Source organism: Panthera pardus, unplaced genomic scaffold (genome assembly GCF_024362965.1).
Source record: "Panthera pardus isolate Hobbes unplaced genomic scaffold, ASM2436296v1 HiC_scaffold_17, whole genome shotgun sequence".
NCBI classification, from domain to species: Eukaryota; Metazoa; Chordata; class Mammalia; order Carnivora; family Felidae; genus Panthera; species Panthera pardus.
The window spans coordinates 129,442,192-129,470,009 of NW_026526732.1; the positions used below are offsets into that span (position 1 = coordinate 129,442,192).

Consider the following 27,818-nt stretch of genomic DNA (forward strand, 5'->3'; position numbering starts at 1 on the left):
GACTAGTTTTGTGGCCTAATATGTGATCTATTCTAGAGAATGTTCCAAATGCACTTGAAAAGAATGTGTATTCTGTTGTTTTAGGATGGAATGTTCTGAATATATCTGTTAAATTCATCTGGTCCAGTGTGTCATTCAAAGCCACTATTTTTTTGATTTTCTGTTTAGATAATGTGTCCCTTTTGATGTAAGTGGGTGTTAAGTACCCTACTATTCTTGCATTACTATTGATTGCTTCCTTTATGGTTGTTATTAACTGCTTTATACATTTGGGTATTCCCATGTTGCTGCATAAATATTTGCAATTGTTATATTTTCTTATTGTATTGTCCCCATTATTATCATATAGTGTTCTTCTTTGTCTCTTGTTACAGTCTTTGTTTCAAAGTCCATTTGTCTGATATAAGTATTGCTACCTCGACTTTCTTTCATATCCATTTGCATGATAGATGTTTCTCCATCCCGTTTTTAGTCTGCGTATGTCTTTAGGTGTGAAATGAGTCTCTTGTGGGCAGCATACAGATGGGTCTTGTTTTCTTGGGATTTTTTTAATTGGTTTGTGTTTGTTTTTGTGGATCTTCTCTGTTCCTTTCTTCCCTTGCTCTCCCCATAAGTTTGCTTTTTTTAAGTGACCTACCTGGATTCCTTTCTCTTTATATTTTGCATATCTATGACCATTTGTGGTTACCATTAGGTTTGCATATAACATCTTCCGCATATAGCTAGCACTCCTGTTTAGTTGTTGGTCACTTAAGTTTGAACTCATTCTTTACTCCTCTCCCCTCCACATTTTAGGTTTATAGTGTCATACTCTACATCCTTTTATTTTGTGAGTCCATTGACCGATTTTTATAGCTATATTTATTTTCACTGCTTTTGTGATTCCTACTTTCTTACTCTTACTTAACGATCTTTTCTTTCCACTCAAAGAATCTCCTTTAACATTTCTTGTAGGGCTGACTTAGTGGTCATGAATTCCTTTAACTTTTGTTTGTCCAGGAAACTCTTTTACTTTTCTTCTATTCTGAATGATAGACTTGCAGGATAGAGTTTTCTTGGCTGCAGAAGTTTTCCTTTCAGCACTTTAAATATATCATGCCGCTACCTTCTGGCCTGCAAAGTTTCTGCTGAAAAATCAGCTGATAGCATTATGGAGTTTTCCTTATATATAACTATTATATTTTCTCTTGCTACTTTTAAATTTTTCTATTACTACTTTTTGCCATTTTAATTACTATGTGTCTTGGTGTGAATCTGCTTGGCTTGATTTTCTTGGGAGATACCTGTGCCTCTTGGATATGGATTTCTATTCCTTCTCCAGATTCAAAAAGTTTTCAGCTATTATTTATTCAAATAAATTTTCTGCCCCCTTGTCTCTCTCTTCTCCTTCTGGGATCCCTGTAATGTGTATATTGTTATACTTGATGATGTCGCTGTGTTCCCTAAATCTATTCTCATTTTTTACAATTTTTTTCTCTCACCTGCTTATCTTGATTATTTTTCATTACTTTGTCCTCCAGGTCACTGAGTCGTTCTCCTTCCTCTAGTCTACTATTTATTCCATCTAGTATATTTTTAATTTCACTTATTGCGTTCATCTCTGATTGGTTCTTTTTTATCTCTTTGTTAAGGGTCTCACTAATGTTCTCCACTCTTTTCTCAAGTCCAGTGAGTCTTTATGATAGTTTTAAATTCCCTATCAGGCATAAGACTTATCTCTGTTTTGATTAGGTCTCTCACCATGATTCTGTTCTGTTCTTTCATTTGGCACATATTCTTCTGTCCCCTTATTTTGTCTGTCTCTGTTTCTGTGTTAGGAAATTCAGCTACATCTCTTGCTCTTGATAGTAGTGACCTGATGGAGAAGAGATCCTGTGGTGCCCTGCACTGAAGTGTCCCCTCTTCACTGGAACTTGGCATTTTATGGGTGCCTCATGTGTGTGTTTTGTGCACCCTGCTGTTTTGGCTGTGCATTTTCCTTCAGTCCAGTCATCTTCAGTGGTTATCTTTACCTGTCGTGGGCATGTTTGGTTCCATTGGTATTAGTGGGCCAGTCTGGGGCTGTCTTGGGCTTGAGTTGAGTCAGACCAGGCATGTGCAAAATGTTGTAGCACCGAACTACAGGGGGCTTTCCCTGTGTTGTCCCCTGAGAAACTTTCATTCATGGGTGGGCCTGCAGTCAGAATACTGTCTGCCCCCACCCCACCCCTGGGGCCACACAGGTGTGTGTAGTTCTCTTTCCCTCTCTCAGGGGCCGGAGTGTCTTTGGACTGGTGCTGACCCCTGTTGGGGCTGCATGCATACTGCCAGGTATGTGGCATCACATTGGGTGGGCTCTGGCCAAGAGCTGTTGGAGGGAGTGGACCTGCAACATGCGGAGGCTGGGTGAGCAGTGTGTGCAAGGTTTGCGCACAGGTCCACTGGAGGAGCAGACCTGCAGCGCGGGACTAAGACAAGCCTGGCTGGAGGGAGTAGATCCACTAAAGTACAGTGGTGGGGGGAGAAGCAGTGTTAGCAGGTTAGGTACCTGGTTCCTGCAGGTGCCTGTGTTTTTTTGCTGTGGAGAAGGGGAGGGAAATGACACCTGCTAGTTCCTTTGTTTCCGGAGGAGTCCCCCAAGGATCTCTTTCCCTCCAGGACAGCTCTCCCTTCTATAAGCCTCAGGCAGTTTTCAAACTGCTGCTTCTATACAGTATCTCTGTGGGCTTTTTGTTGTGCTGTCTCTTTAAGGGCAGGGATTCATTTCCCTTCCCAGCTGTCCCAGAGCTGAGCCAGCTGATTTTTAAAATTGAATGTTTTTAAGTTTCCACTGGTTGTAAGAACTTGTGATATTCAGCGCCTCTGGTTTTCAAAGCCAAATGTTATAGGGATTCACCTTCCCAGTGTGGGGGTCTGTTTCTCTCCCCTCTTTGCACCCTGGAGTCCCTTTCTCCCACAGAGAGCCCAACAGGTGCATTTAGCTCCCCACCGCATCTCTGCTCTACCTACCCTCTTCAACCTCTTCTCTACATTTAGTTGTGGAGTTTTCTCTGCCAGTCTTCAGGTCATCTTCTGGGTTATTTACGCTGAATGTGTTATCTAGTTGTATCCCTGGGAGGAGGTGAGCTTAGGGCCCTCCTACTCCACCATCTTCCCAACGGTCTGGTATCGAGGCTGGTTTTAAACACAATGCCTTATATATGATAAAAGCTCTTTACCCTTTCCCCAGAAATATGTACACATATACATACACAGACAAAGTATTGCATAAGCTATCTGGTTTTCTTGAAGCTATGGGCTCAGGTTCAGAAACCAGTTTGCAAAATTAAGGTATGAAATTATCCAAGACCACATTCTCCAAGAAGCTCTCTCAGGCCTATTCTGATTACACCATTTCATGATTCTAGACACTGGCTTTAATTCTGATAAGTAGTTGTGAGACTGTTAGGAGCTTTTCCATTATTTGCTGATAAAAAATATGTATGATCACATCTCAGATTCTCACCTCTCAAGAGTAAAGTTGGGGTATTTTATATTCATAATTAGTTCCTGCAGCTTCTCTTGTAATCCCCCTTACACGGTGAACACTTAACCTCTCATAATCAATAACTCACATTTGTTCTCCATAGCTAAAACACTAGTAACTCTAGTTATGCCATTTCGGGGAATGGCACTTGGGTTTGAATTTCCCTGATCAGTTACATCAATTCAGTTGTTGTAACTTAATGTATTAACACTATGGAAGACTAATTCGAGAACATAGACTGACCAGTCCACAGCTCTGATATATCTTTTCCACTTAAAATCTTAGAATATACCATGATAAAAGACCCTCGATTTTGACCTTTGGGACTCTAAACCAGGAACAGCCCACAGTGGGAATTGCAGTCTGGGTATGTTTTCATCTTTCTTTCAGTTAGGATGGGACATGCCAGTGAATTCTCAGCAGCCTTTACTGGGGAAAAGATTGGGATTTTGAGGTCACTTACATCAATAGCTGTCCTTCCACATCACCATTAAAAACACAGGAATTTTAACTTACACTGTCTGCTTCTTTCCCTCTAAGTACTCATTTTTGGGCAGCTGAGATATAGCACAGAGATTTCTAATTGCATTATGTTCCCAGAAAGAGTCTGACCCAAAATGTTTCCAAAGATGTCAGAGGAAGATGACTGATTTAAATGATGTTTTCTGGATTTGAGTTTTCAGTCACATCAGAAGTGGTCAATTATATACCGTGCATACGTGTGTGTGTGTTTGGGGGGTGGTGATTTCAAATAAATAAATAACATTAAATTAATTTTCAATGTACAGCTTATTAGAGCCATCATATTTAATTGATTCCTTATTAGTATAGTTCAGAATAGAGATGGTGCTACTATAGAATACCAAATGAACTTTCTTCTAAGTGGATTTTTCCTAAGCATTGTCCTTAAACATTGTGCTAAAATACATTTATACATAAGGAGAGCACTTAGAAGTCACAGCTACTTAAAAAATGTACATCCTCAGTTTGAGCCAAACTGTTTAAAAAAAAAAAAAAAAAACCTCAAGGAAATCAATTATTTTGAGTCTATTAAAGAATTTACTGAGACTCAAGTACTGTCTACTTCGTGTGTTCAGTGTAATACTTTATTCTTCTAAAATAAATTCAGAACTGATTCTGGGAAAGTCCTATGAAAAAAATTAAAGCAAGGCAGAGTGTGATCTTGGTGTGTGGTATTTGAGGCAAATTTGAAAGCAAGCAGCTGAACTCAAATGTTTCTGCCCTTAACTCACTGAAGGACCTTGAGAAAATTGCATAAATTCTCTTTGTCTTGTCTACTAAATGAAGATGCCAATATCAGCCTACTTTTCTAGTTCAGGAAAAAAATTCTTTGGGTCAGATCAACTTCTGTTATATAAAGAATTATTGAACACAGTAGTACTCAAACGAAAATGCCTAGATTTCAGACAACAGAGATCCGATTCATAGAACAAATGAAGCATGTATTGATTTTTTTGGACAGGTGATTTAGCCATCTTTGTTTTTTTTTTTTTTTTCTTTTCTGTGCTTTTTTAACTTCTTGTGCTATCACCACTAACCATGTAGAGATGTACTTAAATCTTGTTAAGGAAAGTTATAAGCATCAACAGAATGGCATTCTAAACAGCACTTTGGTTTCCTCTGTCCAAAGTATCATATGAAGTAATGTAGAGCTCCATGGTTACTAATGCCTAGGATTTCACAATCAACATTAATGCATGTCAAAATATAGGGTCTTGTGGGCTTTTTGGTCTTCAGACAGCTAAGATCAGGCGAGAAAAAAACCCTTGAAGTCAAAAGAGATGCTTTTAAATCCTAGATTGTGATCTTAGGCTAACTACTTAATTTCTCTGAAACTCAGTAAAACTTTGGCTGCTGTGAAAACTAAGATAGGATAATAATGTTTTAGAATCTGCAAAGCACAAGTCAAGTAAGAATTCTATGTAATAAGGTAATAGCAAACTGTAAGATGAAGGAGCTTTATTAATAATGATACTAGATCACATTTATTGGACACTTCGTATGCTAAATGATTTACCTGTACTGTCTTCATTTAGTCCTTCAACCAGTACTATGAGATGAGGAAACTGAAGTTTAAAGCAGTTATTTAGGTACCCACTGTTGCTCACTAATAAGTAAGGGACCCAGGATTCACACTTAGACTGTGAGCCCTAGCTCCTAAGGATGTGGATCAAGTGGATCAAGCTCCACTTAATGTGGCGATCACTACCAAATATCAGAATGAATGGGAACAGAACACAACCAATAATGCCCTGTGACCTGCAGGTTGGGCAACTTGATCTTTCAGACATTTACATCTCTTTACTTATCATTTTTTAGTCAAAGTATTATATTTTCAATATAAAAAACCTTAAAAGAAGAAATTTGCTCTCAATCTTTCTCCTAAATGTAAATCTCACTTTCCCATAGTAAGGGGTCTTATGTAGCCTTCCAGAAATTTCCTGTGCATTTAAAGGTAGTGTGTGTGTGCATATGTGTGCACTCTTTTCTGTTTAAACCAGAGGACAGTACACTAAAAATACTCTTTCACGGTCTCTTTTTCCCCCCACTAAATATAATATATTCTCCCATATCAGAACATACAACCTTTTTAGTGGCTGAATAGTATTCCTCAGTATGATCTGTTGTAATTTAACTAACTGGCCCGTTACTGATGGACATTGCAACGATCTCAGCTCTGTGCCATCATGAGCAGTACAGCAGTGGACATTCTGGTACCTGTCTTCATGTTGAATAAAGGCCTAGAGGAGGAAGAGCTAAGTCAAGGATGTGGGCATTGAAAACAGAGACCAGCATTCCCACATTGCCCAGCTTGCTACCATCCAGCAAAACCCTGTCTTCACACTCTGCAGAATATCAAACATCTTTGTCTATACCAATCCAATTTCTAAAAGGTGGTATCTCTTTAGTTACGGGTCAAGTTAAGGATAGTTTATGTATACTACTATCTCTGTCTCTTTCCTGTGTTAATTTATTCACTGTTTTATTTCATGTCATACATACCACAAATATATTTTCCCCATTTGTCATTTATTGTTTGGCCTTGCTTACTACATGTTTGTATACAGGAGATTTTAATTTTTATGCAGTTAACTTTTTACTTTATTGCCTTTAAATGTAGCATCACGCCAAATTCCCATTCCAAGTTTCCAGAATTCTCTTGCGTTTCCTTCTGGTGCTTTTAGGGGTACTTTTTTATGTCCAATTTTTGATGAGTATAGAATTTATTTTAGTATAAGAACGGAGGTAGGGGTACAGTTAACTTCATCCAAAATCATATCCCCTTGTCCTAGTTACCATTTATCAACTAAGTAGACATTTTTGTTCTAATCAAACTTACCAGGCCACAAAATCCTCTGTTCCCTCCAGTTTACCTCACGAAGAATACCCTAATTTTACCCACCTCAGCGGTCCTACTTCCCTCTCAGTTCCCACCACCTCCACCTCTGAAAGCCTACTCATCCTCTTCAGCTGCCCACTCTCCTAAAACCTTTCCTCTCTCCCTACTGGCTCCACGGCTCCCTCCCTAAAGCACATCTCCGTTTCCCAGGTGCACAGATACACTTTGGCTTCTTTGCTCCCATTTCAAGTGACCCTGCCCAGCTTGTTTCCTTTTGCTTCTAAAGGGCCACTTGGGCTCAGCAAGTACCACTTCCTGGCCTTGCTTTCACACCTCAACCCCTGCCATCCCAACCATATGCCAGCTCCTGTACATGTAACCCGGTTCCTAATGACCACAAGCAGTGCATATACCCTCGTCCAAGTAGACATCCTATTCGTGCCTGACCGTTCTGACCCCTTTGAATGGCTGGTGTCCTCACTCCCGCCTCCCACACCACCAAGCCTGTCCCAGTCTCCTTTGCTGGCCCTCCCTTTCCCTGTGATCACGCCCACCACTATGACACATCTGTCCCCCTTGAGGACAACTCTCAAGTCCCTCTCCAGTCATCCCCTCTCCCCCAAGCACAGACATTGCAACCAGACAAGCCTTCTGGAGGTCTCTGCCCTGCCACTTACCAGCCATGTGATGTTCGGGAGCCACTTTCTGTCTCTCAGCCTCCAAGTGGGTCTGTCTCTCCTACCGGACGCTAGGTTTCATATGGACAGAGACTCGATGGTATCGTTTTGTATTGTATCTTATACAAGATTTGATTTTGCTGTACTAAGGGCCTGCTCTGTGTCAGATACTGAACTGGGGGCTTTATACAACTCATCTTTGACAAAGTAGGTGTGTGTTTGTATTCACTTCAAATATTGTATTTCAATATTGTGTCTCAACCAAAACCCATCTCTTCCCATTAGCTATCCCATTATCATTAGTCTTTCTCCAGAAGCTTAGACTCTTTCAGAAAGAGAAGCTATGTTCTCGTACGAAAGTCCCTGTTACAGCCATTTCCAGTGTCTGTGCTCTTTCCCTCCACCATGCTATCCCCCTGACTCAGCCAGCCGTCTGTCCCCATGGCCCCGAGCATGGAACCGGCATTCAGTCACCCTGTAGTCACCAACAGACACAACTTGTCTCATTGATTTGTTCACCCACTCATTGATTGAACAAATATCAGTCCTTCATGCCAAGACTCACCTGGGCTTTATGAGTTCAGTGGTGATGACACAGACTCAGCCTGGAGGCACTAGAGTAGGATACTGTTGTAATGAGGCCACAAAACACACAGGGTGAGAGGTGGGGAGCAAGGGGGACAGTTGAGGTGAGGCTTCCGAGCAGCAAGTAGGAGTAAGCCAGGGGAAGGCAAGCGTTATGAAAGCTGCAGAGATAAACAAGAGCTGGAGACCCGTCAGACCTTGCCCCCCATACCTGGACTTTATCTGGAAGGAGGACCCTGCAAGTTTTACTTGGAGGTGCAGCACGATCACATTGCTCTTTCGTGCTTCCACACGGCTCCCTGTTGTTCTGCTGGTATCTGCACGGATCATCTGTTTATGGATTGCCCTTTGGAAGTGCCTTAAAAGCAGACTGTTTCTTTAACATGACAGCCTAGAATAGTGCCTGAACCACAGTAGGTGCTCCGCAGGGTGGTGGGGGAATAAGGGAATGTTGGCAGGGTAGATGATCAAGAGTCTCCTTTTCCTTTTTTTTTTTTTTTTTTTTAAAAAAAAAGCATGAACTCAGGAGTTATTTTATATCTTGTTTATTTTCTTTGGAGAGCCAGACCTATTTTCTAAACACCAGATGGCTTAAATTAGTTTATTAAAATGTAATATGGCTGATCTTTATAAAATATAAGCAAGTCCTTTTGTTTTTGTAGGGTTTTAACATCTCCTCAGAGTAAAATCAAGCCTTAATAGAAGTGTGAACACTAGGTTGTTTAATATCTATTGCCTTCTAAAGGGGGGGAAAAAGTACAGCTTTTTCTTTTTTTTTTTTTTTTTTTTTTTTTTTTCATTTAAAGAGACAGCTCTTTTGAGGAAGGAAGGGAGACTCCCAGTTATAATTTTGAACCCCTTTATTGTGAAATTACACACCCAGTTGCCATTTGTATCTTGCTTTAGAGTTTTGGAATTTGTTTATTCTAATAGACAGACCCTATAATGTGTGTATGAAAAATCATTTGTCGTCAGTGAAGATGAGTCTGAAGAAAATGGACTAGATTTCCTCCTTAGTCCCTTCCATAAAAGGTTTTGATACACGAGGAGAGAATATAAGGCTTGATTTTTATTATTCTTAGCAATTCAAGCAGAGCTTTAAATAAGATCCAGGCATTCATATTTCATTGTTAAATTCTTTTTCCTGCATATTTTGTTTATTTCTAGTCATGTAGTCAAATGATGAGAAATGACCCCTTTTGTACCATACACTTGATTTAGTGGATCTGAAGAGGGGAAAGTAGGGTGTGGGATAAGAGAAATGAGGTCCGATGTGAAACCTACGTAGGAGATTGTATACGCTTAGCAGAGTTTGACACCGTGGTAGGCTCGTTCTCCAGACATTTTCTAACAACCAGGATCTCACAGAACTACTGTACTGGTGAGTGTTCATCCCTTTTGGATGGAAAACCTTTACTTCACTAAATAATAGTTCCAAATATAATAATGATTATAATAATCATCGTAATAATACAATAGTGGCCACTATTCATTTTGTTTCTTATATGCCAGACACTAACATATTTTCACTGAAGCTAAAAAGGAACAATGCATGCCACTCAAAGCTGCAAAATCCCCACCTTTCAGTATTTAAAACTACTGCCCCAAAGCAGATGGTGAATGCTGTGCAGGGATAGAAAGCATAAGGGGCCTTTCATTTATACATCACAAGAAAGGGCAGAAATGACAAAGCAGCATATTTTATATTCTCTCTTTCCTGTAGCCATTGGCCCATAAGCTGCGGATTAGCCAGCGAGCAACCCCCGTTCCCAAATGCCTTTCTAAATAAATGCACATTGGCTGTGGGGTAAGGTTTCTCCACATGGAAACTATATAAGAGGAGGGAAGGCAGAGAGGAAGAACAGCCTTTAGTAACGAAATAGTATGTGTGTGCCAGAAATCAAAGATTTATGCTTTTATTGTAATTTCTACAACTTTATGTGGCAAACACTAGATTATAAAAATAAAATACACAGGCAAACTAAATCTTTCTGTAATAAAAAAAAAAAGTCTCTATAACATATGTTCCCCCACTCTTAGGCTGTGGGCCTCTTTGAAAATTAATGCATTCTCAGCTAAAGAGTATAGGAGGTCCATCTATGTCAAATAAAATGTGATTTGACTCGTAATTTAAGTGACTAGTAATTTAACTGGTGACTGTACTCTATCTACTATGCTAAGTAAAGGAAGAACTAAATAGTGATTGCATCTCAGAACCACCCCTTTAAAATAGACATTCCTGGTGTGCCTGGGTGGCTCAGTTGGTTAAGTGCCCAACTCTTGATTTAAGCTCCAGTCATGATCTCACAGTTGTGAGATCAAGCCCCATATCAGCCTCCATACTGGGCATGGAGCTTGCTTGGGATTCTCTCTCTCCCTCTCCCTCTGCCACTCCCCCTGCTTGTGCTTTTTCTCTCAGAAAGGAAGGAAGGAAGGAAGGAAGGAAGGAAGGAAGAAAGAAAGAAAGAAAGAAAGAAAGAAAGAAAGAAAGAAAGAAAGAAAGAGGGAGGGAGAAGGAAAAGAAAACAAAAGAAAACAAAAGAAAAGAAAAAGAATTTTTTTAAATACACATGCCCAAGCTTGCAGTTCTGAGCACCTCGACTGTCCTAGATAAAGCCATGGCTCTAAATCATTTTTTTAAAGTTTTTATGTATTTATTTTGAGAAAGAGACAGCATGAGCAGGGGAGGGGCAGAGAGAGAGGCAGGGAGAGAGAAAATCCCAAGCAGACTCTGCACTGACAGCACAGAGCCTGACTTGGGGCTCAAACTCACAAAACCGTGAGATCATGACCTGAGCCCAAACCAAGTCGGACACTTAACTGACTGAGCAACCCAGGCACCCTGGCTCTAAAACATTTTAAGACAAAAAGAGACGCATATGATATACCTCTAAAGTATCGATTACCATTTAATATCCAGGGAGCTTATGGCCATGGATACATTTATTCTCAATGATCAATTTATTAATGTTATATATCCAATAATTGAAACATTAAAGTGGATCTTTGCTAAACATTTATCCATTGATTAAAAGCTAAATTTTATTTTCTTAACCAATTTAAAAAGCAGTTACTAATCGAATCTAGCTGCTGCTTTCAAACTCTCCAAATATCTTAAAGATGAGCTATAACAACACAAAAGTAGTCATTACAAAACCAGTTACTATACTTACTCCTAAACCTATTCCAGAATATTAACACTACTGGTTTAATTCAAGTTTTTGTTATTTCTACACAACATCCTAGGGTTTCAGAAATGTCACATTAATTAATACCTGTCTCCATGTTAATAACAAAAGGAAAAGAATACCTGAGGTTTCAGTACCTGAAGTAGATACCACCTGATTCCTGTCAGGGCACTGATCACCAATCCGAGCTACCTTTTTATTGCTAAAGTCCATTTGTTAAATCAGTGCAACTGTGTGTGTCTGTACGTGCTTTGTTTCTTTGTTCAATGGGACTACTATTAGCAGTCAAGAACAGTGGACCCATGGGAAGGAAGGAAATGTTCTCCTTAAGTCATACTGAGTCAAAGATGCCGGCATTATAACTTCTAGGTATGTCCAGCAAACCTCAAAAATGCAGACCTAGCACTCGGAAGCCACTTAAAGCAAGAGACCTAAGTTTGGAAGTCATCTGATAGGATGCGAACCGCTGAGACTGAGCTGTGTTGCCTAGAGGGAGCACAGAGAAAGAACAGGCCGAGAAGAGCTTTCAGAACAGAGTTCCCAAGCATAATATTTGCCTGTGTCCATTACTTATAGAGAGCTCATCAGGAGGCTGTCTGGAAGAGGCAGTTCAAAAGCCATTTGTATTTCTGAGAGCAGCTTAATGGAAGAGAACAGAATCAGCAGGGCAAAGCTGGTGGCCCAGAAGCAGAGGCACCAGCTTTGGAAGAGCAGCTTGGTAGAGAAGAGCAGGAGAGAACAGAGAACTGTTTGAGAATTAGGGGAATAGGTAGATGGGTCCATCTGGGATTTGTGTGGGGGGGAGGTGATTTTTTTTTTAAGGGTGCAAAGATTTTATTGTTTGACTAAGAGAAAGGAGCTAATGCAAAAGAAATCATTGAAGGCACAATAAAGAGTAGGAAAAAATTAATGGAGAAAGGTCCCAGAGCAACCAGGGGAAAGTGGTTTTCCTAAAGAAGTCTCAAATACCTTTAGACAAGAGAAGGAGAATAGAATTGATAAAAAGACATGTAAGACAATTCTGAGTCAAATGAAGAAGCTTACATTTTCTTTTTCCTACTTTGTCATTCATCTTTCAAGCTGGTTTGTGTTTGGGACTATTAAAAAGACTTCAAATACGTAATTAAATATATCAACAGTTTCAGGGCACCTGTCTGGCTCAGTCAGTTAAGCGTCTAACTTTGGGTTAGGTCATGACCTCACATTTCGTGAGTTCCAGCCCCGTATTGGGCTCTGCACTCTCAATGCAGAACCTGCTCCAGATCTTCTGTCTCCCTCTTTCTCTACCCCTCCCTTGCATGCCACTCTCGCGCGCGCTCTCTCTCTCTCTCTCTCTCTCAAAAATAAACATTACATATACACATACATGATAGATATACATATATATATACATATATATCATGTATGTGTGTGATATATGCATATATATATATATATATATATATGCATCAACAGTTTCTTTTATAGTTTTGTTTCTCTTGGCACTAAAATTCACTCATCTTACATGGCCTCAATTCTTTGAAAAAATTTAGAGAACAAAACTGCATAAAATTCAGGTTGTGGGGTTGAGATGCATTGCTTGCAAAGAAATGTGAAAAGGGTTGTTAGAATAGATGTAAAGAAAGCTGGGGGGGGCATTAACAATGCTTACAAGGATAATTGTGCAACGAGATGACAGAGATAAAGTCAAACGTGCACTTTAGCAGCAAGATCAATCAGCCCTGTTTGCAACATTTGGGAGCAGATAGGGAGAGAGGTTAGTGCCATCTGCCAGGCTGAGATTGGCAAGGAGAATGCAGCAGTAGAAGTCAGACAAAGCAAGGGCACCCACACTAGCGTCACTGCAGTGACCAGTCACCATGCCCAAGAGCACAGCTGTGGGGCTGGAAGGGGCAGGTGAGCTATGAGAATGGGAGAGACCAATCAACTAGAGGCCATACTGAGGAAGAGCAAGCTCAGGGTGACCACTTGAGAAGAGCAGAAGGAGAAGGATGGGAGATTGAATCAAGGTCTGGGGCTTGGCTTATGTCAGTGAGGTCCATACCTAAGGGTAGGTGACATTAGGAAGGCACTGAACATCATTGGACTTGAGGATTGTAGGTATAAGGCAGGGTGTTTGGAAGGTCATTAGCGTAGATGCTGAGAGACCTAAAAATGCTGGCAGAGGACTGAGTGGATAGGAAAACTGAGCTATGTACTGAAGTTATCAGAGAAAGGACATGAGCAGATAATAGCTACAAGTTTGGGAAGAGGGTCAGGATGGCAACAAGTGCAGGTACACCCACACCACCTTACACGGTAGCCTCAGAGAAAGTGGAGTAAGCAGGTGATATAAACTTCAGAATAATCCAGAGGCTCTACAGGGGCCTCTAGGATTATAGGCTCTTCGGATTTCATCAGTAACCATCTCCTGCAAGATGCTTTCATTCTCAGGTTAGCCCAGTAAACAAATCTACTTACATAGCGGAATCACCATTTGTGGTTTTGTAATGAGACTTAGCTTGTTGGTTTCTAAGAAACTGTGATGTGTGGCTAGAAGTGAAGGAAATTGTGTGGCTGGCATAATAAGATTCTATCTGACATAGTCACATCTCCTGTGATTAAGCACAGTAAGGAATTAATGGTAAGCAGAGTCACAGCCAAAAGTGTATTATAAGCATGATGGGGCAAGATATTACAAAACTCTGTTTTGTATGAAACATACAAAACATATAGTTACAAAACTCTATGTGTGTTTCTCAAAAAAAAAAAAAAATCATAGAGTTGCCATATGATCTAGCAATTCCACTTCTGGGTATATCCCCAAAAAAATTGAAAGCAGAGTCTCAAAGAGATATTTGCACACCCGTGTTCATGGCAGCATGATTTGCAATAGCCACAAGGTAGAAACAACCCAAATGTCCATTGATGGATAAATGGATAAACAAAATGTGGTTTACATGTACGATGGAATATTATTCAGCCTGAAAAAGGAATGAAGCACAGGCACATGGCCACAACATAGATGAACCTTGAAAATGTTATGCGAAGTGAAATGAGGCAGTCACAAAAGGACACATTTCATATGATTCCACTTATATGAGGTATTTAGTATATCCAAATTCATAGACACGAAAAAGGAGAATGATGGTTGCCAGAGGAATGGAGAGTTACTGTTTATTGGGTTCAGAGTTTCAATCTGGGAAGTCGAAAACATTCTAGAGACAGATGGTGGTAATGGTGCATGACAGTGTGAATGTGTTTCATGCCATAGAACTGTATACTTAAAAATGGTTTAAATGATAAGTTTTATGTATAATTAACCACAATTTTATAAAAATATATGAATACATTTTTATAAATAAATGGTTTAAATGATAAATCTTAATGTTTTATGTGTTGTACCACAACTAAAAAAAAATACCAATTCCAGATTTGGAATTATTGAGGGGTGCTTACTCCCCCTTTTTTTCCAATTGTGCATTTACTTCTCAGTGAGAAGAAATCAGTAAGAGCATGCTCTCAATGATGAAAATAAATCATTTTCTAATCTTACAAGTGTAGGTGGCCATGTACACACAAGTGTGTGTGTGCACCTGCAAATCCATGCTATACTCAGCTTAGAAACAGCAAATTTGAACTGCCAGGAAACCCTCTTCCTTAAAAAGAACTCGCTTTATTTTAATCTTCTGTAGCAGGGAAGTATAACCAGAGAAAACTCTTACAATCCACCCATTTTATTCATTTCTGCTCCTATTTCTCTCTGGGTCAGAAAAGGTAATACAGGTATAAGAAAGTCGTCTTTCAAAACCATGACATTCTGTAAATGTAAGACATGAAAACGATGGTAGCACACCTTCCAGCCTGCCCACTGGGATCAAGGTATGACACCCCTCCAGAGAGGCAAAGCAGGATTGGGGGGGAGGCAGCTGCCTCACTCTATTTGGAGGAAACCTTTGAAAAGGAAGTCTTCACTGGAAATTGCACCTCTTAATCACTCTGACAATCTTGTCTCTTTTTTCAGTTTCATGTATTTTTTAAAAAAATATTTTCTTAATGTTTACTTATTTTTGAGAGAGACAGCACGTGACCACAGGAGGGACAGAGAGATGGGGAGAGAGGATCTGAAGTGGGCTCTGTGGAGCAGACAGCCTGATGGGGGGCTTGAACTCACGAACCGTAAAATCACTACCTGAGCCAAAGTCAGACACTTAACCAACTGAGCCACCCAGGCGCCCTGATGTCATAAATTCTTAGTTGAGCTCTTGTTGGGGGAATGTTTGGAGGAAGTGTTGGGAAGTGCGTGTGTGTTATAAGGAAGGGAAGAATGACCTGCCAGTTCTGCTTTCAGGAGCACAGAGCCAGTGTAGACAAAAGGACAAAGCTTCATGTGTATATACACATGTCCCATCTGAGGCTGTTCTGGTGGCTCTGTGTTTTGGGGGTGTTTACGTAAGCATCAGCAGCAGGAGCCTGTGAAGCAGGACAGAGAAATACAAGTGTTCAGGAAGCATTAGACTGGCAGAGCCCTAAAAGGTAAAATGGTGAAAAGGTGGCTCCAGCAGACAGTTTAAGTAGAATTAGCTGAGCATGCATACAAAGATCTGTAGCCACTTTGGTGCTGTGAGACACGGGCCTGGACCACTGACCGTCTTCATGATAGTTGCAAGATGGTTCTCTATGTCTGTCAGGGACTAAATGATTGTGACCCCCCAAAATCATATGTAGAAGCCCTATACCCCCAATGTGATGACATTAGAAGCTAGGGTCTTTGGGAGTTTATTAGGATTTGATGACGTCTTAAGGAGGGAGCCCTTGTGGATGGGATTAGTGCCCTGATAAGAGTCCTGATGGACTTTGCTTCCTCTCTCTGCTCTGCAGTATGAGACACAAGGAGAAATCAGCAGCCTGCAACCCAGTAAAGGGCCCTCACTAGAACCCGACCATGCTCACACCTGATCCCAGACTCCCAGCTTCCAGAACCATGAGAAGTACATGCCTGTTGTTTCCGAAGCCACCCAGTGGATGGTGTTGTGTTAAAGCAGCCCGAGTGGACCAAAACAGTAACCATGACAGTTAAGAGGCAGAGGCAGACTAGGTGACCAAGCGGGCTGTGAAGCACACCTTCAGGACCATGTTTGCTAAACATAGAATGCAGCCAGCTTTGCAGGGCTCAGTGTTGATTCCTCTGGCCTGTCATTTCACAGGAAATACATAAAATCTCTTTTCTACATAATCCTTTGTTTAAAAAAAAACACAATTTTTTTTTTTCTGATTCTCACCTTCTTTGGACAGTCTTTAAAATGATGTTGGGGTTTAAATTTGTTTAGTTTTTTTTTTCTCATTCTTGAAGTGATTAATATTAATGCTAAAAGTGAATACATTCACTTTTCCCTTTTAGAAGTTGCCAGGAAAAGGAATTACTTGCACTCATAACAAAGACAGTTTGATTCAATAATGATGTAACTGCTTTACTATATAGAAGTTTATATGTCGGAATGTTGTGTTTTGTTTTTGTTTTTGTTTTAAGAAGAAATTCTAGGTAGATCAGCTTTGCAATACATCCATTTGGATTAAAAGTTGGCATTTGTAATAGGGGCACTTGTACCCCAATGTTTATAGCAGCACTCTCAACAATAGCCAAATTATGGAAAGAGCCTAAATGTCCATCAACTGATGAATGGATAAAGAAATTGTGGTTTATATGCACAATGGAGTACTACGTGGCAATGAGAAAGAATGAAATATGGCCCTTTGTAGCAACATGGATGGAACTGGAGAGTGTTATGCTAAGTGAAATAAGCCATACAGAGAAAGACAGATACCATATGTTTTCACTCTTATGTGGATCCTGAGAAACTTAACAGAAACCCATGGGGGAGGGGAAGGAAAAAAAAAAAAAAAAGGAGGTTAGAGTGGGAGAGAGCCAAAGCATAGGAGACTGTTAAAAACTGAGAACAAACTGAGGGTTGATGGGGGGTGGGAGGGAGGGGAGGGTGGGTGATGGGTATTGAGGAGGGCGCCTTTTGGGATGAGCACTGGGCGTTGTATGGAAACCAATTTGACAATAAATTTCATATATTGAAAAAAAAAGTTGGCATTTGTAGCAATTGAATAAAGAACTATGGTTGTAGAAGGAGGCTAAGCCTCAGCCCTGAATCAAAGTTAACGGTATGTTACCAGGCCAAGGCTGCCTATTTCTGGCCAACTCACAGCGATGCTCCCACCCTCAACATAGCTCACTCCCAACCTTATGTTGACATTGCTTATTTCTGAGTTGAACTGGGTTGTCTTTTAACTCCGTCCCCATTGTTGCATCTCTCCAAAGTTCTGCCCACCCAAGGCATTAGGGGAAAGATCATTTACACCAGTACACAATCACTGCCAAGAAAGATGGGAGCCAGAGACAGCGCAAGGTTATCTCTTTCCAGCTCTGCCTATACCAGGGCCTTGTTTCAGGCTGAGATGTAGAGAAATGGGAAGGAAATGGGAACAGGAAGCCAAGATGGAAAGGCTAAATGTATTTTGGGCCCCTTTTACACCCTCACAGATTGCTAGAATATGAGGTCTATCCATGCTTACATGTCCATTTAAGAAAGGCAGACACAGATGATTTTGTATGTTTCATTTACACATACACACGTCTACAGAAAATAAGCAGTCCCCTTTCGGAAGCTTTGGGGTTTTTTTCTTTGTTTGTTTTGTTTTTTAATACTTAAGAATCCTGAACAATGATTCTGGGGCGCCTGGGTATCTCAGTCGGTTAAGTGTCCAGCTCTTGATTTCGGCTCAAGTCATGATCTCACAGTTCGTGAGTTTGAGCTCCGCATTGGGCTCTGTGCTGACATCGCAGAGCCTGCTTGAGAGTCTCAGATTGTCTCTCTCCCTCTGTCTCTCTGTCCCTCCCCCTCACACACCCTATCTCAAAATAGACTTAAAAAAAAAAAAAAAAACCTGAACAAAGATTTTTTAAGAATCACATGGGAATTTCTCCATCTAAGTGTTACTCTTTAAATTATTTGCCTTGAGGGCCTGCCTGTTTACTTCAATAAACTTCCTTTTCAAAATTGCCATCCGTTTTAGTTTCCAGTGCACATAAGAAAATTGAGTTGTAGCATGGCCTCTTTCTTCATACTTGACTCTGAATCACTTTTGACTCTTTCAGAAAAGTAAATCTACCCTCACAGGATGAAACTTTGACAACACAGACAATATGCAAAAGAATGTCTGAGTTATTCATTCAATAAATATTGAATACCTACTATGTTGCCAAGTGTTCTGTGGGAGGACAGGCATGTAAGATGAATAGACAATTTCAGTCCTTACTCCTCAGCTGCTGACAGTCTTAGGGGAAGACAGACATTCTCAAACAATTAAATCCATAGTGAAAACTGGTGGCATATGGGGGTATAGCAGGAGCCCAAGGCGAGGAGTGGCTTTCAGAAATGTTTTGAATAAAGACACCATCCTTGGAATACATTATCATCTCTCAAAATGACAGTCTCAAGGAAGGTGCAGGATCTAGTATGTTTCTTGAAGACTATCTTCATTTTCTAATAATTGTAGTAAATAATAATAAATAATCAATGCATTTGACCTGATTTGTTAGAATAATAGAAAGCAGAACACTATAGTGTTGCCCTTTAGCCCCTAAAACTATTCAAAGAAGATAAGTTGGAGCATCTTATGACTCTCGTTGGATGTTATATTTTTGTAAGTCATTGAAAGAACCTAGCACTTTAAGGATATATTTGATAAGGATAGCTAAAATGATTGAAGAAAATGCTTCAGTAAAATATCCCTCAAGCCAGAGCAGGAGGACAGAAGCAGCATGTCAAAACAAGACAACATGGGAGTCTGGCTCTAGAGATAAATTAAACAAGGATCCTTCACTTGGATGATAATTGTGTTGGCACCAGAGAGCTTGTGTATCACTGAATTGTGCTCTTAAAGAGGCAGTCAGTGCTTCAAAAGCAGTCATCCTGGTGAACAGGGATAGGGTTTTCTGGTCAGGAGATTTCATTTCAAGCAAGGATGTGATTATTCCTGACTGTCATTGCATTACCAGGAAAACTTGTTTCTGAGATCCTGAAGAATACATCAGCTATGACATTTAAGGAAGGCCTTCAGAAGCTGTACTAACTAGCAATAAAATACAAGGTTGAGAAATTTCTAAAATCCTCTGTAAGTTTTTGTGCCAAAACTCACATTTCAGCAATGGTCACAGCTGTCAAGAGCACAGCTCCCCTAAATACAGAGAAGTGGGAGACTTCAGTAGCCCTCCCTCAGTTATTGGTGATGTCCCTGCATTCACACACTTCCATATTTTTCCTTCATACTGCCATTCTCAAGTTTTACACACATTTATGACATTGAAACAGGATTTTGGAGGTATTACAAAGAACCAACAACCCTAAACAAAATGAAATATGTCATTTAGAGCATAAAACAAGCATATTCCTAAGCACAACAATGTTTATATGTAATTGTGTGATGAGAAACTTGGGAAAACATACAAGAAGTTTTGGAAGTAATATCTCTGTCTCCATGCCAATGGAGATAAAATGATATTCTCTCACTTTTAGAAATCTGAGGTTCATATTCACTAAAACTTGAAAGACTGTGAAATAGGTAATCAGTCAGCTGACATTATCCTTGATTTCAAAGATGAAAGCTTCATTTTCAGAGACAAATCTAGATCCAGTACTTCCACTGCTGGCTATTTACCCAAAGGGAAAATAAAACACTAATTTGGAAAGATATATGCACCCCTATGTTTATTGCAGCATTATTTACAATAGCCATGATATGGAAGCAACATAAAGTTTTGTCTAGTTTCTATGCACAGGTTCTGAACCCCTCTTAGAAAGGTCCAAAACTCTTAATACAAAGCAATACTAAAGATTGCACATTTACATCTATTCACAAAAATCTATGCACTGGGGTCTAGAATGCCCCTCATTTCAATACTGCTTACTTAAAACTTTTTTTTTTAATGTTTATTTATTCTTGAGAGAGAGAGAGACAGAGACAGAGTGTGAGTGGGTGAAGGTCAGAGAGAGAGGGAGACACAGAATCTGAAGCAGGCTCCAGGCTCTGAGCTGTCCGCACAGAGCCTGACGCAGGGCTCGAACTCACAGACTGTGAGATCATGACCTGATCTGAAGTCGGACACTTAACCAACTGAGCCACCCAGGTGCCCCTCAATACTGCTCACTTTAAATACTATTTGTAGAGCCTCTGTTCAAGAATCTAGGGTCTCCGGCGCCTGGGTGGCTCAGTCAGTTAAGCGTCCACCTTCAGCTCAGGCAATGATCTTGCAGTTCATGAGTTCTAGCCCCACATCGGGCTCTGTGCTGACAGCTCACCCCTGGAGCCTGATTCAGATTCTGTGTCTCCTTCTCTCTCTGCCTCTCTCTCTCTGTCTCTCTCTCTTTCAAAAATGAATAAAAATTTAAAAAAAAAAAAAAAAGAATCTAGGGTCTCACTAAATGGAAGGCATTCTTCCCCCATCTGTAATTAGTATAGGAATGGCAACATTTTAGTGCATTAATTTTATGTGTGATGTCTTTAAGCCCAATTAGCTAAGGAACAGACCTTTAATGACTAGCTGTATAAAATCAAAGAAGGACTGGCTTATATTTTATATCCTCAACTTGTCTCAATATTTGTTAGAATTTAAACTTTCCAAGGTTGATAACCTGTTTAAAATAAAAGGGAAAATATATATTTATACATGTACCTCAGTTTAATATTCTGGACTTAACAATTACCAATTATAAATGTAAAGACAAAAAGAAGTATAGTAAAATAGGCCAAGAAGAGATTTAAGAAATCTAAAGCTAAAGCTTTATTTTTCTTCCTGCCCTCCTTGTGCTAATCATTAACTGAGTTTACAAATAACCCCCTCCTCTGAGAAGAAATATAGCAACACCAAACAGGACAAGCACACCAAATGATCTGTATTTTCCTTTTTATAACTGAGTCTTTGTGAAAATGTCCCTGTGCAATATACATGCCTCAGGTTCTATTCATTATCACCTCTAGATGAAGCCACGAGTTGGGAAAGATGGATAAATTCCTCGTTTTAACTATAATAATTGATTTGAGAAGTGATGCTATCCTTAGGAACATGGCTGATGCCCTGAAAGGGTGAAATTAGTTGTTGTTTTCTTGGTGAAGATGAAATTTTAATGTTTATTTATTTTTGAGAGAGAGTGAGACACACAGAGCGTAAGTGGGGGAGAGGCAGAGAGAGGAGACACAGAATCTAAAGCAGATTCCAGACTCTGAGCTGTCAGCACAGAGCCCGACACGGGGCTCGAACTCCTGAGCCCCGATCATGACCTGAGCTGAAGTCTGATACTTAACCGAATGAACCACCCAGGTGCCGCGTTATGAAGGTGAAAATTTTAATGATTTTTCCATATTCTCTAGAACATTCACTGCTCTTTGTAAAATGCATTGTTAGATCTAAACACAGGCAGCTGCTTGTAGGAACCTCTTTATTCCTCCTTTACCCTAACGTGAAGGACAAAAAAAAAAAAAAAAAAAAGCAGCAGCAGCAGCTGAGAATATTTCCAGAGGGTGGACTACAGGAAGCATCAGATCTGACTATACAGAAGGTGGTTTTCTCCAGTCTGCATACTGGGCCACAGTTCTCTTCTCGCAGAACTCTGGAGCTCAGGACCAGAAGTGACAGTAATGGTCCCCAGGACCTTTACCCCAAGGCCTTGGGGTAGGCTCTTCAGTCTGTACCTTCCAGAATCAATGCACAGACTCCTGGGTCCCCAACACCAGGTACTGCAGGAATCGGACCTTATCTCTAGGACAACTTGCTAGTGAACACAACTCTCCCAACAGGATACTGTAATTTGTAAGCCAGTTCATTTCCCTAAGACCTTACTTCTTTGTAAAATGAACTTCTCTTTTGCATACGTGAGCCCTACCTATGCTCAGAAGAATGGACCACCACCAGAGGTGTCTAGCCCAAAATAAGCACTCAGTAAATAGTAGGTCTGGAAACAAAAGAAAACCTTAAAATATGACATGATGAGTTACTAATCACTCATACTCATTAAGTGCTCTCTTCAATATTATAATTTAGTGGAATTTCACATATGTTAATATAGGTTATCATTCATTAATGAGAAAAGAATTGCAATTTTAACTCTCATATTTAACTCTTTAAAGTGTGGCATCGTTAATGCAGCTGGATGTTCTTATTCTATGACAGATTAGCTCATGATACATTAGCTGTACACATCTTGGGTCCATATGTGCTGCTACACAGTAGGTTAGACCCCCACCTGGCTCAAGGAGTAGCCTAAAGGAATCTTGCAAACAGAAGATTCCAGTCCCTAGAGCAGTGCCAGGGCATAGCTTACATACAGCATGTGGCAGGGTTATTATGTCTAATTGGTACGTTGGTATTAACAAATGTGTAATGACACAAAGCACAGGAAATTTCACTACATCTCTGGCAAATTCATAGTGAGAAAGAAGGACAGATGGTTGAAAACGGCCATAAAATGTTCTATTCCATGTCTGCAAAAATCGTTAGTAGTTAAAGAGATGTTATTAATGGATCAGATTCACTTAGGGAGTCGTGTTTCTGTAATGCACATTAAAGCAATGATACTTCTGGTATTTTTAATGTAATCAGGGTCAAAGACAAACATGTCTTTGTATGTAATTAGAGAATAGATTTATCGACAGTAAAGAAGCTGTTCCACATCACTTAGGAAGTTGTTCTTATCTTCTTACATTGAGGAGTAAAACGCCAACCACATGCTAGCCTCGTAGGTCCCTGAAATAATACCATATTGTTTCATTGGTATAATCTCGGGAGATGGGGAAGGGGTAAAGTTATTATTTCTGAAAATCACCAAAAGCCCATTTTTAAAAAGCCACAAATAACCAGTTTGTAAATTATGAATGAGTGATTTTAATCCACCAGGTTCTTTAACATATTCTTTTAGAATTAATACGAAAATCAGTGTTTGGACTTTGTGAGCATGAGAATGATTTCCGTGGATGTTTTTAAATTTATTTCTTTATTTTTTTAATTATTATTATTTTTCTTTTTTTTAACTCATCTCTGTACCTGGTGTGGGGCTCGAACTCACAACCCTGAGATCAAGAGTTACATGCTCTTGGGAACCTGGATGGCTCAGTAGATTAGGCATACAACTTTGGCTCAGGTCATGATCTCATGGTTCGTGAGTTCAAGCCCTGAATCAGCCTCTGTGCTGACGGCTCAGAGCCTGGAGCCTGCTTCAGATTCTGTGTCTCCCTCTCTCTCTGCCCCTCCCCCACTTGCACTCTGTCTCTCTCTCTCTCTTTCAAAAATAAATAAACATTTTAAAAAATTGTTTTTAAAGAGTTACATGCTCTTCTGACTGAGCCTACCATGCGCCCTAATTTCAGTGGACGTTTTATGTCTGTGTGACAGCATAATATCTGTGAACTGATGGAGGTGCTTTAGGCCAGGTGCAATGGCTTGTCATGGTCCCCTCCATGTGGAGTGGAACTTTCCGCCCTGCAGGTCCAGAATGCCAGAATCAGGAGGTTGTCAGTGCTTAGGGACAGCGGCTTTCCTTAGGACATCTCAAGGTGCAAAACAGGATTAAGGCAATTGTGTGAATCTAGCCGGGAAGCCAGAGGGATGGAGGTGTTCGGGAACCTGTGGTCATTGTTCTTGGGCTTTCTCTCACTCAGATTGTTCAGAAATACTCTTTCCCCAGCTCTTTCTCTTTCTGGGCTTTCTGAAACTGCTGCTCCTGAGAGCAACTCTTGCACGCAGAGGCAGCTCGTGTTTCTGCATGCTTTCCCAGCGTGGTAGAATGCATGGGCTTGTAGCACGTTTTCACTTGTTACCTTTTAGATCAGCTGCCAACCGTTGGCTTCCAGGCAGGCCTGTAATTACATAGTTTGTGTGTCTCCAGAGCCCCTTTTGGACATGGGCTAGAGTTCTTAAGGCAGCTGGCTACGCTCATGATGCTTTTCCTGAAGCACACGACCTGGAGCTACAAACAGAGATAGCGGTTCTGTTGCTGTCCCCACACGACTGTGTGGGCGTCACATCGTGTGGGCATCACAGTTAGGTTTGTGGATTTTATCCCAATGGAGCACTGATTTACAGTGTTCTCTTCTACAAACCGATTGCCTCTAAGTAGGTTTCCCCAGTTCATAGCCATTTCCTTATCCTGTCAACCTAAAAATAATAACAATAAACCATTTAAACATCCTATATAAATCTGCCAGGTTTGATAAAAAGCGAGGGGGAGAAATCTCATCACCTCCAGTGACAGTGGTGTAAAATCCCTGCATTTGGCTCTGGCAGAGTTTCCACCACAGAAAGAGGTGCTTTGTCATCACTTTGGGCTCTTAAAATGTTGGGTGTTTTTTTGGGGTTTTGTTTTTTTTTTTTTTCCCTCTCCCGCCCCTCTCCCTGCCCTCCTTCCTGAACAGTTAAAATGTTTATACGGTTGGTTAACAAACATCAGCAAAATGATAACAATCGCTATTGATCCCTGTATTATGGCTGTGGAAAGTCTAAACTTGCAGATTTATTCCTGATTATAAAATAAGTCTTGGCTCTCTTTGTGCATTCGTTGGCCCCCGCCACCCCACACATTGTTCATTTCTGTGTGACACTGGTGTATCTTCCTCAGGTGAGAGGTGTCAGCCGTGAACTGGAGTAAGCCCTCCAGGTGCTAGATGCAGCTGTGCACCAGTGATTTATTCTTGTAAATGTAGGACTTGAAGGGGTAGAGGGCTCTCAAAAGCAGTGTTCTCCTGTTTTCCCCAACAAGGAGAGAGGGGAGGAGCTGGAGACAGATAGGACGTTGATGAATGATCAGTGGTTTTGTTGCCACTGGGAAGGTTGGTTCAAGGGAAGTATTGCATTTTTTATTACATGAATAATCTATAGTTACTGTAATAATATTTGAGGGGAGAAAAATTATTCATAGTTCTACTCATGAAACACTATTATTTTCGTGTATATCCTTCCAGAATGTTACTTCTGCAGATACATAAGAATGTGTATTTTTCAATAAATGGAATTCTAATCCTTCATAACTTTGTGACTTCCTAATTATAATTAACAGCTTTCAAGTCAGTAAAAGTACACAAGCATCATCATTTTTAAATGGACACATAGGGCACCACTGAATGCACTGCTTCATTTGTTTTGCTAATCCTTTATTGTTAGAGCTGAAGGTGTGTGCGACTTTAAACAATGCCATGATGAACATCCTTGTGAGTAAGATATCTTTGTTCACTTATCTAGCTCTTCATTTCGGGTAGATTACTGGAAATAGACTTGGCTCAGGTCATAATCTCGCAGTTTCTGGGGTCGAGCCCTGCATTGGGCTCTGTGCTGACAGCTCAGCCTGGAGTCTGCTTCAGGTTCTGTGTCTCCCTCTTTCTGCATCTCCCCCACTCACTCCCACTCCCTCCCTCTCTCTCTCTCTCTCTCTCTCTCTCTCTCTCTCTCTCTCTCTCTCAAAGATAAATAAACATTAAAAAAAAAAAAAGTACACCCAGTTTAAGGAGATTTTCTACATGCCCGATTTGGGAGAGAGGGTGTGTGTTTGTTTTTACTATTCTACTGTGCTCTTCCTATGCTGTGAGATTAGATAAAATCTTGTCATTTGTATAGCCATATTTAAAGGAATAAAGTAAGAAAAGCTGTTTCACATCTAATTGCTTCTTGGGTCACAGAACCGTTGTGAATCTGACTAGAAACCGTTGTGAATGCTCCCCTAGAAAAATGGATGTATGTATATATACAATGCCAAGGGTTCATCTGCTCCTGAACCTAATCCATGGACTCCAGTTCAGTCTTTGACTTCTAGGTTATTCTTAGTTTTTTTATTTGTAATTATTGTCACTTTCACACCAGTTAAGAATGAAGTTAATTTGTTGTTTCTGCTCTAGTCTAATAAATATTTTATGCTCTTCCATGTATAGTCTGTTTTACAGTGGACTGTTATAAAATAGTATTGAAACCAAGAATGAAATCATTTCTGCAGAAAGACAGACTGCCCCTACTACTCTAGACTTACATATTGCAAAGGGTTACCAAAGATGTGTTTGAGCCATTTGTGTGAGACCATTCTAAACATACAGAATGTGATGTTCACATGCTTCACTTTACCCCATCTGTTCATGCATTTTTCCTGCTTGTAGGATTTACCCAGTTGATTGTCTCACAGTCCCATTTGGCATGACCAAAGCCAGACTCATCATTTCTTTCCCAACATGTCTGCCTTATTGTATCCAAATGTCTGTTAATCACACTGCTCTTCTTCCAGTTACTCATGGGTGGAATTTTAGACTCAACTTGAGCTTTCCTTGCCCAATGTATTAATCAGGGATCCCCACAGAAACAGAACCAAGAGGATAGATATGTGTATAGAGAGGGAGAGGGAGAAAGGGAGAGAGATTTGTTATGAGGAATTGGCTCACAATTATGGAGGCTGGCAAGTCTCAAGATCTCCAGGGTGAGTCTGCTGGAGACCCAGAAGAGCTGACCGTTTAGTTCTGGTCCAAAGATCAGTGGGCTTAAGACATAGGAAGATCTGTTATGTCAGTTTGAGTCCAAAGGCAGGATAAAAGCTGATACTCCTTTTAAGACCATCAGGCAGGAAGAATTCTTCTTAGGAGAGGGTCAGCTTTTTTATTCTTCTCAGTCCTTCAACTGATTGGGTAAGGCCCACCCACATTATGGAAGGCGGTCTACTTTACTCAGTGTTGGAAGTAAACTGGCCACCATAACATGGAGGGCAGGGAGAGACCAAAAAAAGAGGCAGATCAACCCAGATTGGTAGTTGGCAGGTTTAACAAGCAAGGGAACTTCTTTACAAGGCTTATCTGGAGTGGCCACAAGAGAAGTAGATCTTTGCACCTGCCCACCAAAATCTTAAGTCTGTATAGAGACCTGAACTGGGTTCAGTCACATACCATCTAGATGGTCTTAACAACACTTTGTTCTTTCAAGGTTATGTCCTTGAAATCAATGCCTGCTGTGGGAATAGTGGGCAGAACACACATTCCAAGGACAGGGGCAGCATTGAGGAACCTCTACTTGCCACGGTCCAGCTCACAGGTAAACTGGCAGTCACGTCCTCTTGATTACCTCCTCCAGCACTCAGTCTACCTATTTAAATGATAATACCATCCAGAAGCATCACACAGGTCATCTCTTCTTCCTGCAAACCTAGTAGAAGACACCTAACAAATGAAGAGTGCAAGGTGACAGGATAAAGTAGAACTGGGTTTTTTCCTATGGGGCTTACAGAATACTGAGAGAAACAGTTGGGAAAAGGCAAGATAAATCAACATCACAACCCTAAACAGGAAACACTTTCAAGGTTGAAAAAAGGTTTTAACTTACAGGAAGAATATGTGTGGTATACAGGAATGAAAATAGGAATATGTTTCATATACAGTGGATTCTCATTATTTGCAGAGTCCATATTTGTGCATTCACACACTTGATACCCATGGTACCT

The 27,818-nt window shown here is 40.4% G+C and overlaps 1 protein-coding gene across 5 annotated transcripts in view; it reads left to right on the top strand.

Annotated features, from left to right (window-relative positions):
* LYRM4 (LYR motif containing 4) overlaps positions 1-27,818 on the top strand; it is a 169,196-nt gene that overhangs the window by 78,614 nt on the left and 62,764 nt on the right. For 3 of the 5 annotated variants that reach the window (XR_008423059.1, XM_053904935.1, XM_053904936.1), the window contains one exon: positions 27,305-27,412. The exons of the other annotated variants lie outside the window; for them this stretch is intronic. Coding sequence is in view for 2 of the 3 variants with exons in the window: in XM_053904935.1 (XP_053760910.1) it covers positions 27,305-27,412 (108 nt within the window). In the remaining variant the exon portion in view is untranslated. The remainder of the gene's footprint in view (positions 1-27,304; positions 27,413-27,818) is intronic. 5 annotated transcript variants of the gene reach the window in all.